This window comes from Falco cherrug, unplaced genomic scaffold (assembly GCF_023634085.1).
Source record: "Falco cherrug isolate bFalChe1 unplaced genomic scaffold, bFalChe1.pri scaffold_108, whole genome shotgun sequence".
Taxonomy (NCBI): Eukaryota; Metazoa; Chordata; class Aves; order Falconiformes; family Falconidae; genus Falco; species Falco cherrug.
Window position 1 is genome coordinate 182,463 of NW_026599301.1, and position 13,406 is coordinate 195,868.

At 43.4% G+C, this 13,406-nt stretch overlaps 1 protein-coding gene across 1 annotated transcript; it reads left to right on the forward strand.

Annotated features, from left to right (window-relative positions):
- The first annotated feature begins 524 nt into the window (after positions 1-524).
- On the forward strand, positions 525-9,839 carry LOC129735030 (heat shock factor protein 5-like). Its single transcript, XM_055700414.1, has 3 exons — positions 525-657; positions 5,611-6,129; positions 8,935-9,839. Exons 1-3 carry the CDS (start codon positions 643-645, stop codon positions 9,028-9,030), a joined length of 630 nt encoding a protein of 209 aa, XP_055556389.1. The 5' UTR covers positions 525-642; the 3' UTR covers positions 9,031-9,839.
- The last annotated feature ends 3,567 nt before the right edge of the window (positions 9,840-13,406 follow it).

Consider the following 13,406-nt stretch of genomic DNA (forward strand, 5'->3'; position numbering starts at 1 on the left):
CCTGTAGGGTTCATTTACCTATGAAGACCTTTCTGGTGAGTGGTAGTTTAGGAGTAGTCATTATATTCTTCGGAATGATACACTCTTGGTTAAGAGAATTCATTTTCTTTGTAAGTCTTAAAATTCACGTGGTCACAAGTGTGTATGAGCACCTAGGCTCAGCTATGTGAATACGCTTTCTGTGGTGTATTGTGACAAGAAACTCAAGCAGCCAAATCAGAGAGGTGATACTAAGACACAAAAGACTCTGATTATGAAGTTTCTGCATGTATGTGTGTGTGTTACCAGTTTTACAATATATATTTTTAATATATCTATACATATCTTAAATATTTTTAAGGTTAAGAAATTGGTCTTAAAATGACTTGGGAGGTAACAATAAATTTCTGGAATGTTGTTTACTGTGTGATTATTGAAATGTTTAATCGAAGTAAGCAATAGAACTCTGCACACCAGGCACAAGTCCCGGCAGTCTGATAGCTGTGTTTGAATTCTTGCAGCCACACCACAGAGCTGCTCAGCAGCAGCCCACACAGATCCTCTGGCTGGCTGTGCTGGTCCTACTGCTTCAGCGTGCACCCACGACAGCTTTGTCCAGGTGAGCGTAGCCTACTGAAAGGAGGTGAAAGCGAAGGAGACCGTATGAATGAACTGCAGGTTTGTACGCTTGTGAAATTAAGGATATAAATTTGAAAATTGATCCGCTTGATAAAGTGAAAGTGATGTGGTTTACAAATACCTATTTCAAAGAACCACTGAATGTTAAACAGGTAGTTTTGTAATTCAGGTTAGGTTTCAGGGTAGCAGCATAATGGGTGTCCTCATCAGTGGAGTGGTTTTGCTTGACTTCACCAGAATCACTTTTAGTTAATGAGCCTGCATTTGTATTGGAAGAATGTTCTTGCCTGGACAAAAAGAGATTCTTTAATATTATGAAAATACTGAGAAGCAGCTCCACTTCTTTGTCTCAGATTCCTGCAGTCCTGAGTTTCATTTGATGAACGAGAAAAACTAAGGTGACTTTGTGGAATGGGCCCCACCTCGGAGATCTCTTATTAAAGATAACTCCAGTACTTCCTGTAAATGCTTTATGTAATTTTAGTGGAAACTGCGCCTTATTTGGAGGGCCTGGCTTATCAGATATCAGAAGATCTGAAGTAAAAATGCAAGAGCTTCCTTTTTTATTACAGCATAACGCATATACTTTTTTCCCCCTCACAGAGGACAAGCGAAGCAAGTTATGCTTATGCATGTTGAAAAAGGGTTGACCTACCCAAGCTTGATCATCCAGTTTCCTGTCTTGCAAATATCAACCTTTCTCTTTTATTCATGACTTCTTTTAAAAAATAAGCTTATCCAAGATGGGCAGGTTATGGCCAGGATAACACGTTAGTGTAAGGCTATAAATAGCCAACAGCCAGTCATGCTGTCGATATTGTAGTATTTATTTTTCGCACAGTGCATCTTTGTCCTCTCACTTTCATTGTGAGCTGCTTTTTTCATCCAGGACATGAGGATCCATCTGAGCGATGGGCAGTCACAATTAAATAGCTTATCTTGGAAGGCCGAGATCCATGGGATAGTAAATCATTCCAAAGGAGTTGTCAAAGGTGGTGTTGTGGCTAGATTGAAGGATAATATACAGTGTCCAAAGGGTCTAGTAAAAATCAGTTGTTTGGAGAAGCGAGTCCGTGGGCAGTGTGTGGAGTCAGAAGAGCTTTAGGCCACTTGCTAGTGGTTGCTTTGTTTCCTGGAAACCCCCAGCAAAAAGCTGCCGAGCATCTGGGCAGACTGCGGGAAGGCGATCCTCTGCGTGAGAAGGCCAAAGGCGAGCAGTGCCCTGTATCAGTTCCACCAGGTCAGTAACCGGCTGTCTCTGAGCAGGGTAACACAGCTATCGTACCGCGTGGATCAACGGGACTTCTAGAGATTTCTGAGTCTTAGCATAGCATAGGTCATTTCTCCTGGAACGTGGTGACAGGCTGTGCAGGTGGTACAGAAGACAGCAGTTTGCCTGCGGTTCTTGCTGAGCTGTGGGGAATAATCAGTTTGCCTTTTGTGTGTTCTGGGGCATATACTTCCCCATACGTCTGCTGGGGGATGTGGCAAGCTGCAGTATTGAGCATCCTGCCCGGCTGGTGTATTGATCATCCATCAGTAACCACTTGCACAAATCCTCAAAAGCGGTAAAATTCATCAGCCCTGGCTCACTAAGCACTTTTGTTGTTCCTCACAAAAAATAGAACTATTGCATGGTGTATTTCCTATCGTTCCACTCAATACCTTCCACCAGTTGCAGGAATTCAGTGCGATGCTGTTGAAGCGTGGTTTGCGGGGCGTTTTAGGCTGTTTGGTCCCGCTGTGTGCTGCTAGATAGGAGTGGCAGAGCCTATACGAAACTGCTGGACCAGTCCCGAAGACAGCAAACCGTATCGGCGCACTAGCAGTCAGCAAGCTGGTTACCAGCCCCGTTTCTGTTGGATCCAGACGATGCTTTGTGGTCTCAGAAGGAAAAGCTGGCACTCTCAGACAAGGAAGCTTAAACCTTGTGCTGTTCCTTACTGGGTCTTGCAGAGAGCATCGCTTTTAAGTTTAGGAGAGATTAAGACAGGCGGAGTTTTTGGGTCTTGGAGGCCAGCTGCTGGGCTTGTACAGTACGCACCTGAGCTGCTGAAAGTGTTAGGTGACCCTGCCTGGAACACGGGCAGACCAGGCCGGTAACTAACTGGTTGGTTGGCTGCAGTTTGCTCTCCAGGAAAAGCTACAGAGAATTACTGCGTGGAATGGCAAGGGGGCAGAGGTGGTTATACCCAGACATGGTGGCTGATGATGGTGTATCTCACCAGGTTTCTGAAATCGGGGTTTCAGAGGTTTGTATTACACTCTCATCACGGTTGGTTACAAAACAGGGAGCTCAGGTACAACTTCTTACCCATTTTTCATTTGGGTTCTCTTAAGTGGGGTTTGGATTAGTGTGATGAATCAGTATCCTTGGGTAGGAACGAGTCTTTTGAGAGACCTCCTGCTATCTTCTGCAACAGCAGTGCTGGCAGCTCACAACCATTAGCTCAATACTTCCCCGCTGCTTTATCATAGATGTGAACTGAGGCTACATATTGGATTTCAGCGATTTTTAAAAATTTTTTTTTCCTGCCCCCACCTCGTTTTGTTTTTTTTTAATAGCAGCCCTGCCGTTTGATTATTGCTATTACCGTGGTTATTAAGCTGTCGGTATTTCCTTGTGGAACTGAAGCAAGAGGTAACGGGAAATGGAAGAAATAGACGTGCAAGAAAAAAGAAGAACAACTTTCTGACCTTAAAAGCAGTCCTAAGTAGTTTGCTTTTATTTGTAATAAGGAATGATAATCAGCCATGTTATTTCAAAAAGAAATCAAGTCTGAACTAATTCCGATGGCCCAAGCACTCAAGCCAGATTTGTGTAGTCCTAGCGGTCCCTGAAAAGGTGTGGTTGTGCTTTAATTCCTGCTCACGCTATGCTAATCTTATAAGTGAAATGCCCATCTTCTCTTTCACCACTTCTGCTAAGTCAGACCATTTTTCCTCTTGAGCTTGCATGACCAGCAAGCTATTAGTCTTTCAGGCCCTGACTTCTCAATCTTTTATCAGTTTTCCTTGTTTCGTTGCTGCCTCCCCCCCATCCTTCTCCAGGTGAACTAAAAGGATTTAAATCGTACCTTTGCGTGGCCCCTTTCTCCTGTTGGAAATACACACGAGATCCTGTAGTGCATCCAAGAGGACAATATGTGCTGTAACAGCTTCAAGCTGAGGTCCCCTAAGAAGAGGCAGAAAAAGCTTCAGTATGGGTGGGTTGGTTGGTCGGTTTTTGGCAGGGATGATCTTATTCCTGGACGGTTTGGTAACCCAGATCTTACTTAGAATCCTGACTACTTATGACACTAAACAAGCAATGCAACAGAAATGAAACACCTTGTTAACATTTTAAAAAAATAGAACTGAAAAAAAAATCAAATGAGAGGAATAGTGTTTGAACCTATCTCATAAAAACATAAAGGTGGCTTAGCCTTTAATGAAAAGATTTAGCTTAACCGAAATTTCTCAAATTCCAGGTTTTATTTCCCCCTCTGTTTCCCCCCACCCTCCACAGTTTGTGGCTATCTACAAACTGGCACATCTACACGAATCCACACTAGGACTTGACTTCACACACCCAGAAGACGGGATCTCATCTCTTTGTGGTATCTCCATCAGGGAGAGGCCAAGTCCTTCACTGGCATTTGATCTGATACGGCTTTCCTAGTAGGTGATCCTGTAGCTTCCTGTTCTCTAATTTACTCGTCTCTGGAAGTAGCTTTTCATTAACCATGACCTCAGCTAGAAGGTCTAAGGATAGTCAGGCACTAAGGACTAATCCTTCACACTGGATCTCTTCCAAAAGAAGGCTGTATTTTAAATAGACCTGAGTTTCTGTTCAACATCATTGTATGACTTGTATTTGTCAGAAGAAATGACCCTTCTAGTGTCCTTTGACAGAGTCACCTCCGGAAGAAGTAGCAGTACAGACACTGGCTGTTAAAATGCCATCTATCATTTCACTTGGGCAGGACTTGCTGCTTTGGAAAAACTCTTTCATTGTCTTCATTCTGTTTTAAAGGTTATTCGATATATAGGAATGCTACTAAAAAAATCATCACTGGATTGCTGATTGTGTCCTGTCGTCCTGTGATGTCATTACAGTGAAAAATTGTAGTAGTGTTCAGACCTGATCTGTGATGGCAAAGGCAGTCTCTGTAGGTTCTACAAGAAGGGTTTCTGACCTGAAATTCTGTCGGGTTTTTATGCAGATTGATGCAGACTTTGAGTTGTGCCTTTGTGGGACCCTGTCATGACAGGAGAGTCCAGATGTGAGGCTGTGACAGGCAGGGCAGTTTTACAGTATTTGCTGTCACCGGTATTTGAACTCCCACTCATCCTGGGACTGGGGCGTTCCTGGGGGGCACCCCTTGTGTAGATGTGCCTATGGACAATCACTTGAGGAGGAAAATGGTATTATTGGTTAAGAAGCGGTGAGTTCCTCAAGTTGTGTTGTCCATATGCACATTTACAGCACGTGGACCTTTTTCTTTTGCTTAAAAATGTTGTGGTTTATACTGATTTATTTATACTACAACAACAGGAATGCTTGAGTTTCAGAAGGAACTGAAGGCAGGTGGATTTTCTCTCTCATTTTCTATTACGTATGTGGCACGTGAAGAGGGTGGTTCTAATGTACCCCCACAGGTCCTACTAAGACCAGAAGTCTCTGATTTGAATGCTTGGGTATATTTAACACCTGCGGTGCAAAGGGTGTGCAGACAATGCATCTGCAGGCATACACCAGCTCCTGGTAAGTAACCTTCTCTCCAGGATAGACCATGAATAGAAGAAAGGAAGCGTGCCAAGAGTGAGGTGGTTAATGAAAACCAAGACAAAGTAGCAGTTGTTTTTTTTTTCTTCTGGTTAAACTTGCTATTTTAACTGAGAATAACAGACAATCTTTCAAGCTTTTGGATAAATGGATAAACAGAATCAATACACATCCTGTCATGGTAATTTTTTATACAAAAGTTCACTGTATTTTGTTTTTTCCAGAATCCTCCAATGCAGTCATCTTATGAAGCTGAACTGATGCCGTCTGACTGGCTATGTAATACATCTGAAGAAAACAAGAAGGCAGAAGTCAGTCTTGAAGCCATGTTTCAGGTTGCCGCTGAGGTGCATTCATCATGCAAAGCTGAAAAGGTGGGAGTGGCACCTGTAGAGAGCCAGAATTCAATCCTGGAGCTTAATGGAAATCAGGCACTGCCTGTTAATAGTTACACACCTTCTTCAACTGAGGAAAGCCAGCTGGAACGTCTCACTCCTGTAACTTCAGACACGTCATTTCTGGTGGCAGCAGATGGAGCACTGGATTTGTCTCCATTGCAGCCTTCTGACATTCTTTGTGCTGCCGATACCACTCTGTCTATAGAAACTGCTGCTGCTGCTAAAATACTACAAGAACTTCTGACCACACAGGAAGCAGATGAAGAACGGAGCAAAGAACCAGATCACCGCCCAGCTGAGTTCTCCCTCATGTTTTTTCAGGAAGAATTGTCCAGTCCAGAGCAGGTAAGGGGTAAAGGGAGGTAAACCAACATCTTTCTTGAGCTAACTATATTTGATAGTAATGCTAGGGTCTGGACCGGTAGCTTTTCAATATTCTTGCCTGCTTAAGAACTGAAGGCTTTTAATGGACAGTGAAGGGTTTGCTTGGTAAAGCAAGATATAAAAAAGAAGATGGAATGAAAAAGTATCCCATGTTTCCCATGTTAATGAGCATGACATGTGTCAGCCTGTTGGCCAAGTTAGGGTGTTCATTTGCATGGGAAACATGCGTAGTGCAGGTGTATTCGTGGTGATGAAGTGGATGCTTTTTTAGGTTGTAACATACCATCTTTAATCTCCAACAAAGAAGAGTATTTTGAGAATTGCCACTGGAGGCAGATTTTTGCTTAAATTTAGATAAACGGTTAGATTGTTTCTGATAAATAGTTGTAAGTTCTGTTTTCTGTGGAAAGTATAGTTTATTGACATTTGACTGGTATAAAGCATCTTCATGGTTTATACTTTGTGGTGTACAACAAGTTGTAATTGTACTGCAGTCTGCCTGTAGCTGGTCTTCCCGGTATGTAAAATTGTAAGTCTCATGAGGAGTGAGGGGCATTCTAGATGTTACTCTGTTAAGGCAGCAAATGCGTGCTCTGCTTTTTTTGTGTGTTTTGTTTTGAAAACAAGGTAAGCTCAGGAGATTGACTGCATCTGTTTCTGCTGCATGAGACCTACCTTGCATGTAGGCACTCAATCTCATTTTTGTGTGTGCATTGAGGCTACTGTTTTATTGTTCTGTCGGTAGCTTGACGCCTTCACTGAAGTTTCTAGATCGGAAATCATCAGCTGGTGCAAACCTCCCATTGTTGCTTTCAGCCAGCGTTATAAAGATTAGTCATCTTCCTCTTGGGTATCTTTCTAGAAAGGGATGTGTATTCTGATCAAGCCTCTGCATAGCTCAAGCCTAGACTAGACTGTTCTGCTCCGTACTGTGTAGGGAAGAGCACATCCCTGTGCTAGTGCATAGAGTTGGCAGCACTCCTTAATTGGTGCCCACTCAATATATTAAGTGTTGACCGCACTTTAAATGTTGTCAGTTTTGAGAATTTTGGAACTGCATTTTTTGAATGATAGGTTGTCCCTTGTTGAAGGCCTTTGGAGTCCGTGACCCGAACCTCCTTGTCAAGAACTGGGGGAATTAAGCACACGAACCACGTAGTTGTTTGGGAGGGAGGTTTTGTATATTTGTGAGAATCCTGATGTTGGTCCTGGACTGTAACTGGTTAAATAACTGGCCTCATTTTTTGAGCAATTGAAGAGCAATTCAGGGACTGTTGAGCGTTTTGTTTGACAGATTCCCTCTTTCTGTTAGAACTACTCTTTAACTAGTCTCCTCCTCCCAAACTCGGAGAGGGAAGGTTAACTTAACCCCTTGCTTGTCCAGAACCTGGGGTCATGCTATGGTGCAGAACTCTCCAGAGGAGGCTTCTGTGCCTGTACTCCTCACATCAGGCTCCAGCACAGTTTTCTTCCTCATCCCTGAGTCCGGAAGCACTCAGGCTTTCAGCGGCTGTTGGTACCATGTGTTTTAGAGCAAGCTTGTGACAGAATAGTGGGCGTGCGCAGAGACCGCTCTGTTCCTCTCTATACGAGCAGAGGGGGAGCAAATTCCTCCAGTGTTCGTACAAGAGCATCAGAACAGCTCTGCTGGGTCAGATCAAAGGTTTGTCTTGCCCAGTGTCAAGTCTCAAAACAACAGCTGTAATCTGATGTGTAGGGAAGAGCAAGAACAAGGCCCGCAAACAGAACAGGGCATTCCTGCTTATACTTTCCAGCTACTTTCAGCCCGAGGACTTGCGATGATGCTGTGTACTTCATCTTGGGTTTCTGCTCTGTGGACTGAAGTCAGCCCTTGAAACCGTCGGTTTTAGCATACGGGACCTTTTGACCAGGCTGGTACTTTGCTCACGAGCTATTCCTGCACGAAGAGCTTCCTTTTGTGCGTGGCTGTTAGTAGTTTCATGTGATGCTTCCCCATTTCCGTCTCAGAAGGGACATTCAGCTGTCATCCCTGGCTGCTTACTGCATGTCACTTGTGACTTTCCGCATCGCTTATCACAGCCGCCTCAGTAGTCGCCTTTCCTGACTGTACAGCCCTGCTGTAGCTTCCTCTGCGTGGCAGCTGCTCTGCACCTCTGGTTAGCGTTGGAATTGTTCTCAACTTTTTCTAGTACATCCTCTTCTGAAATGAAGAGAACATTTTTACAGTGACACAAAGATGTTTGCTGTTTTGTTTTCTGTTTCGTTCAGGTATTTCCCAGCATTTAATTACTCTTGTGACCAGCACTGAGCCTTGAACTCTCTTCCTCATAGAAGTAACAGTTTAGTAGAAACCTGCTTTATTCTGCTTTCCCGATTTCCTAAAAGACAGCAAATTAAAGAGCAGTTCTTTACATGAAAAGAGTTAGTACGTTCAACAGTTCAGATCCAGTGTTGCCCTCTCAGCCTCAGTGAATTTCTGTCCTAGACTTTTACAGGCTTTGGCCTTTAATGGGCACCTCTTTGTGTATTCTAGTTTTCTGATCTCATATTTTGCTTAATATGATAATTTGCAAGAGGTTGTTTCAATTTAGCAACCTTAATTCTGAGTTAAAAACGCTTACTATGTCAACTGTCTAGGCAGTGTTCAACACCTGTTGGATGCCCTTTTGGAGAAGAATAGCTTTTATTTTGTTTTATTGGTTTTACATTAGTTTTATTACAAGATAACATTGAGTGATCTTTGGTTTTATTTCTTTTGTTGTTGTGTTGTGTGTTTTTTTTAAGGAGAATACTAGTGTTAAAAGTGAATCCAGGACAGCGGAGACAGAAGAGAGGCAATTCACTTCAGGAGCTGAGCCTGTGAATGAATCTGTAGGATAGACAGATTCATCTGTAAAATCTTTCTCCAGGAAAAGACGCGGTTCAGACACAGGCAACTCTCTCGGTAAGAAAGATTCTACATTTTCTCAGAGATTACAGCGACAGCTACTCTGAAACTAACTATTACAGAAAGGGGAGAGTTGACGAATTTAGTTGTTGTCTGCCGTGTAAGTACCTCATTGTTCCTTCAGTTAAAATATTAAACTTGTACAACCTCTAGCGAGAACGGCTCCCACCAGGGCAGCGTGCCCCCTGGGCTTTGCCGGGGATGTGCAAGAAGAGTTCGTTGCATGTGACAAACTGACAGGGGGCAGGAGGCGATGAAGAGGTCCGCCAGGCAGCTCGCTTTCCAAATGCAGACGTTCATCTCCCCCCCGAGCTCTCCCCATGGCCAACCCCACGGATCCCACACAATTCAGCCACCCGCCCCATCTCCCTGAGGGGAGCAGGTTTGCAGGCGCTTGCCTGACCTGCAGCTGCTCCATCTGCCTCTCCAAGGCCGCCACTTTCATCTCCCAGCTCTTCCTCAGCTGCTCCTCTTGCCGCAGCACCTCTGACTTCTCAGACAGCTCGTTCATCAGCTTGCCGCACCACTCCTGTAACCTGGCCACCTCAGCGTTTTGCCTGCACCAACAGAAGCAGCGTTATTCCAGCCCGCAGGCCAGTCAAGCATCCCTGGCGTTACCCAGGGGGAACACAACCTCCTGGTGGGCCTGATAACAGGGCTTGAAACATCTCAACGGTTGTGTTGGCCTGCTCCTCGGACACGCCTGGTCCTTCAGGGATGGGGTGGAAGGAGCCGATATGCGACGAGCGAGGGGAAGCAAGCAGCCGACTCAATATGAGTGATAAAGCAAGCTTCGATTTATTATGGCACGATTATGTCTTATATACAGTTCCAGTTAATTATGCCTACAATCTGCTGATTGGCTAAGCTCTAAAGGGTTACACTTTCATCCGTCCTCCTATTTGCGGTTTCTGCGGATAGCTAACTACATATATTTTTTTTTCCTCTCTTGTCTACGCGAATTCCTCAAAGTTATTTACAACATTAGGCACAAGGTCAGCATGACCTTATCTCTCTTCCCTTATTAGCAAGCCTGGTAATTTTCCATTTTTAGCAAGCCTGGTAATTTTCCATTTTTAGCAAGCCTGGTAATTTTCCATTTTTAGCAAGCCTGGTAATTTTCCATTTTTAGCAAGCCTGGTAATTTTCCATTTTTAGCAAGCCTGGTAATTTTCCATTTTTAGCAAGCCTGGTAATTTCTTGCTGCGACCTAGCTTGGTTCACTCCAGACTTATGTCAAAAGCTGTATCACACAGTCCTTCTATGTAACCGTGGCCGTTCTCTTTCATCCATTCTGCAACACCGATACATCAATTTCAAAAGCTCAGTTTCCATCACAGGAGACATTTCTTTCTCATGAAGTAGAAGACGCAAGGATCTGTGTTCCCAGACACAGGAGAAAGCACTCTAAGCAGCTGGAGTCTGCTTGGTAATTAATTGACTGCGGCGAATGAAGAGACGGGACGCAGCTTGATGCAAGCAAGTTGTCCATTTATTAGTGATTTTCTTACAATTATATATGTTTCTATCTTCTACATATTACACACTGATTGGTTAAATCTTAAGCGTAAAAAACACTGGTTGACATTTAAGGCACACCGTTAGAACAATAGGTACTTACTAGTTTATCTTGACCTAGCAATAATTTCTATTCCAAGGTTAGGGAGTTTCTTTCTACGCGGCTTTCTTAATTACATATCGGCACCATCCGTTCCCTTATCTGGCTACTTGTTTCTCTGTCCGTCTGGCTGCCTCCTCAACTGTGACGGCTCAGGGGTCTGCAGTTAGCTTGCTCCTTTGCTCCCAGGGCTTGTGCCCTACAAGTTCTAACAAGTCTCTATTCATCAGGCTATCAGTACTTGGACTCTTGTCCTTGAGGCCTTGTCCTCCATCTCCCCCTTCCTGTTGCACAAAAAGAACTCTTGAAATTGAACGAGTTGTTAATTTTCATAAGCATTGTAAAAGACAAGGTATAAGTAATAAAACAAACAACAAAGCAACTAAAGCATATATAATCATCTTCACTAAACTTCTTAACCATCCTGAAATGCCCCAACCACTAAACAGTTTATCTAACCAATCCCAAGTATCACTTTGTTGAAGATGAGAAACTCCATCCTTCAATCTTTGGATGCTAGCATGAATTGATTCCGAATGATCTAAAAGGTTCATGCAACACATCCCTTCAAACTCTTCACAACCGTGACCTTGTGCCAGAAGCAAAAAATCTATTGCAGCTCTATTTTGTAATGTCGCGTGGCGAACACTATCAACATCTAATAAAAGACCAGACAGGGCACTGCTTGTGGCATTAGTTTGTTTGGCAAGCCAACAGCCAAGCTTATCTAATGTCGCTAGAGCCTTTCCTGCAGCAGCTCCAGGCAACAGAAGAGATGCAGTAAAGCGTTGGCCAAAGGACCAAAATTGCATGTTATCATCACAATCGGAGGCAAATGCATGAACGCCGCGCTTTGTCCTTCGAGAGTAGCGATGTTGTAAAATCATAGATGTGTTAGGAGTCAGGACAGAAAGTCGCCCTAAACTACGCGGACCTCCTTTTATATGAGAAGGAATGACAGGCCATGCTCGATCACCACAAATAAAAAATACTCCAGCAGGTAGTGAGAGCGGAGCATTGCTAGATTTAGACAAGTTGTTAGCAGTGTAATTACACCAGATACTTGCACTTCTAAAAACAGGATGAATAGGGGAAACGTCCCATGCCCTAGATTGATTCTTTTCTGTGTAGTTAAATTTTATGCAAAAATCCATTTTTACTGAACCAAGGAGTTCAATTTCCTGTGGTTCCAGAGTAGCAAGTGGGAGATGTGGTATCCATACATCCCAATTGTCTGTCACATTTTTTGATACGTTTTTGGGTGGAAAAAGACTTTGAAGGTCCCTAATACAGGCCATTCATCTAATGGTAAGCCCACAAGACAGGTGGAAAAAGGCTGATCCGGAGAGGCCATAGCAAGACACAGAGTATCCTGTCCAGTCAAGTTCGCCAACGTGACCCAAACATTTACCTTTGGTAGAAAAGGGGGATAAGAGCTACCTTCAATAGGCCAAGGTCCAGATGTGAACATCATTATCCATATTACTGACAATGCTTGTTTCTCCTTTTCTTTTTCCATCGTCTTTTTACAACCATCCATTTTTCTGGTCGTACTGTCCACGACCAAGGCACTGCAATTGATTGTCCACACTCTAATCCTACAATAATGTTCTTGTTAATAATATAAATTCTGCTTGCTAATGCAATATATTGAAACAACAACCGTGCAATAGCCCGTACTTCTAGGCTTTCAATCAATGATAAAAAATTTGCAAACACTAAGTTTGACAAAATCTCAGAACCTAACCCTATAACTCCCTCTAATTCCAAAAGAGGTTTTCCCATAAAACATTCAGCCCACTGTATCTGATTAAACCTTAATATTTGATTATTACACTCAGAACACATCCAATGACCCCATCTGTCCCTTAGTCTTACAACTCGCCAGCGATCGTGATCACAGAGTTCACAATGAATCTTGATCCACGGTCGACAGAATGGTCCGTGTTCATAGCAACATAACTGTAGAAATCGAGACGCTGTCCAATCTGGCTCATGACAGTGTCGTTGAAAGTCGATGTAAGGGAAGATAATATCTGCTAGTGGTGCCGTCAGCGCGTTGGGGATCTGGTCTGGTCCAAACGTATTACCTTTGTTAAGTGGTTTAATCCAGGGCGATATTGTCCATTCCAAGCGCTGTAAAAAGCGAAATCTAGATGCTATATCCTGAATTTGTTTACCTGACATTAATGCAAAACAGAAATCCTCACGCAGTTTTTATTTCATTCTGTAGGGTCGGTGTCGGTATCAGTTGTCTGCGGTAAAGGTTCACGGAAAGGTCGTACATTCTTTGCTGGGATCCATCTGGGTCCTTTTTCTGTGGAGACGCAAGCATAACCTTTTCCCCATGTAACAAGAGGATATGGTCCCATAATTTTACCTGTTTCTGGATCTCGGACCAATACTGGGGCTTTAACCCGTGCCTCGAAAGAGGTATTTGCAGTGAAATGTCGAACTATCGGTGGGTTGTTATCTATTAAAGAACAATTTAAAAAATTAAAAACATACAATGCTTTCTGTAACCGTTCCTCCGGAATAGCCATTCCCATTCCCCCTTTTTGTTGTTGCAATAGACGTTTTAGAGACTGATGAGACCGTTCAATGAGAGATTGACCAGTGGGGGAATGAGGAATGCCAGTAATATGAGTTATACCCCATAGGGCAAAAAAGGTTTTTATAGTTGTTGAAACA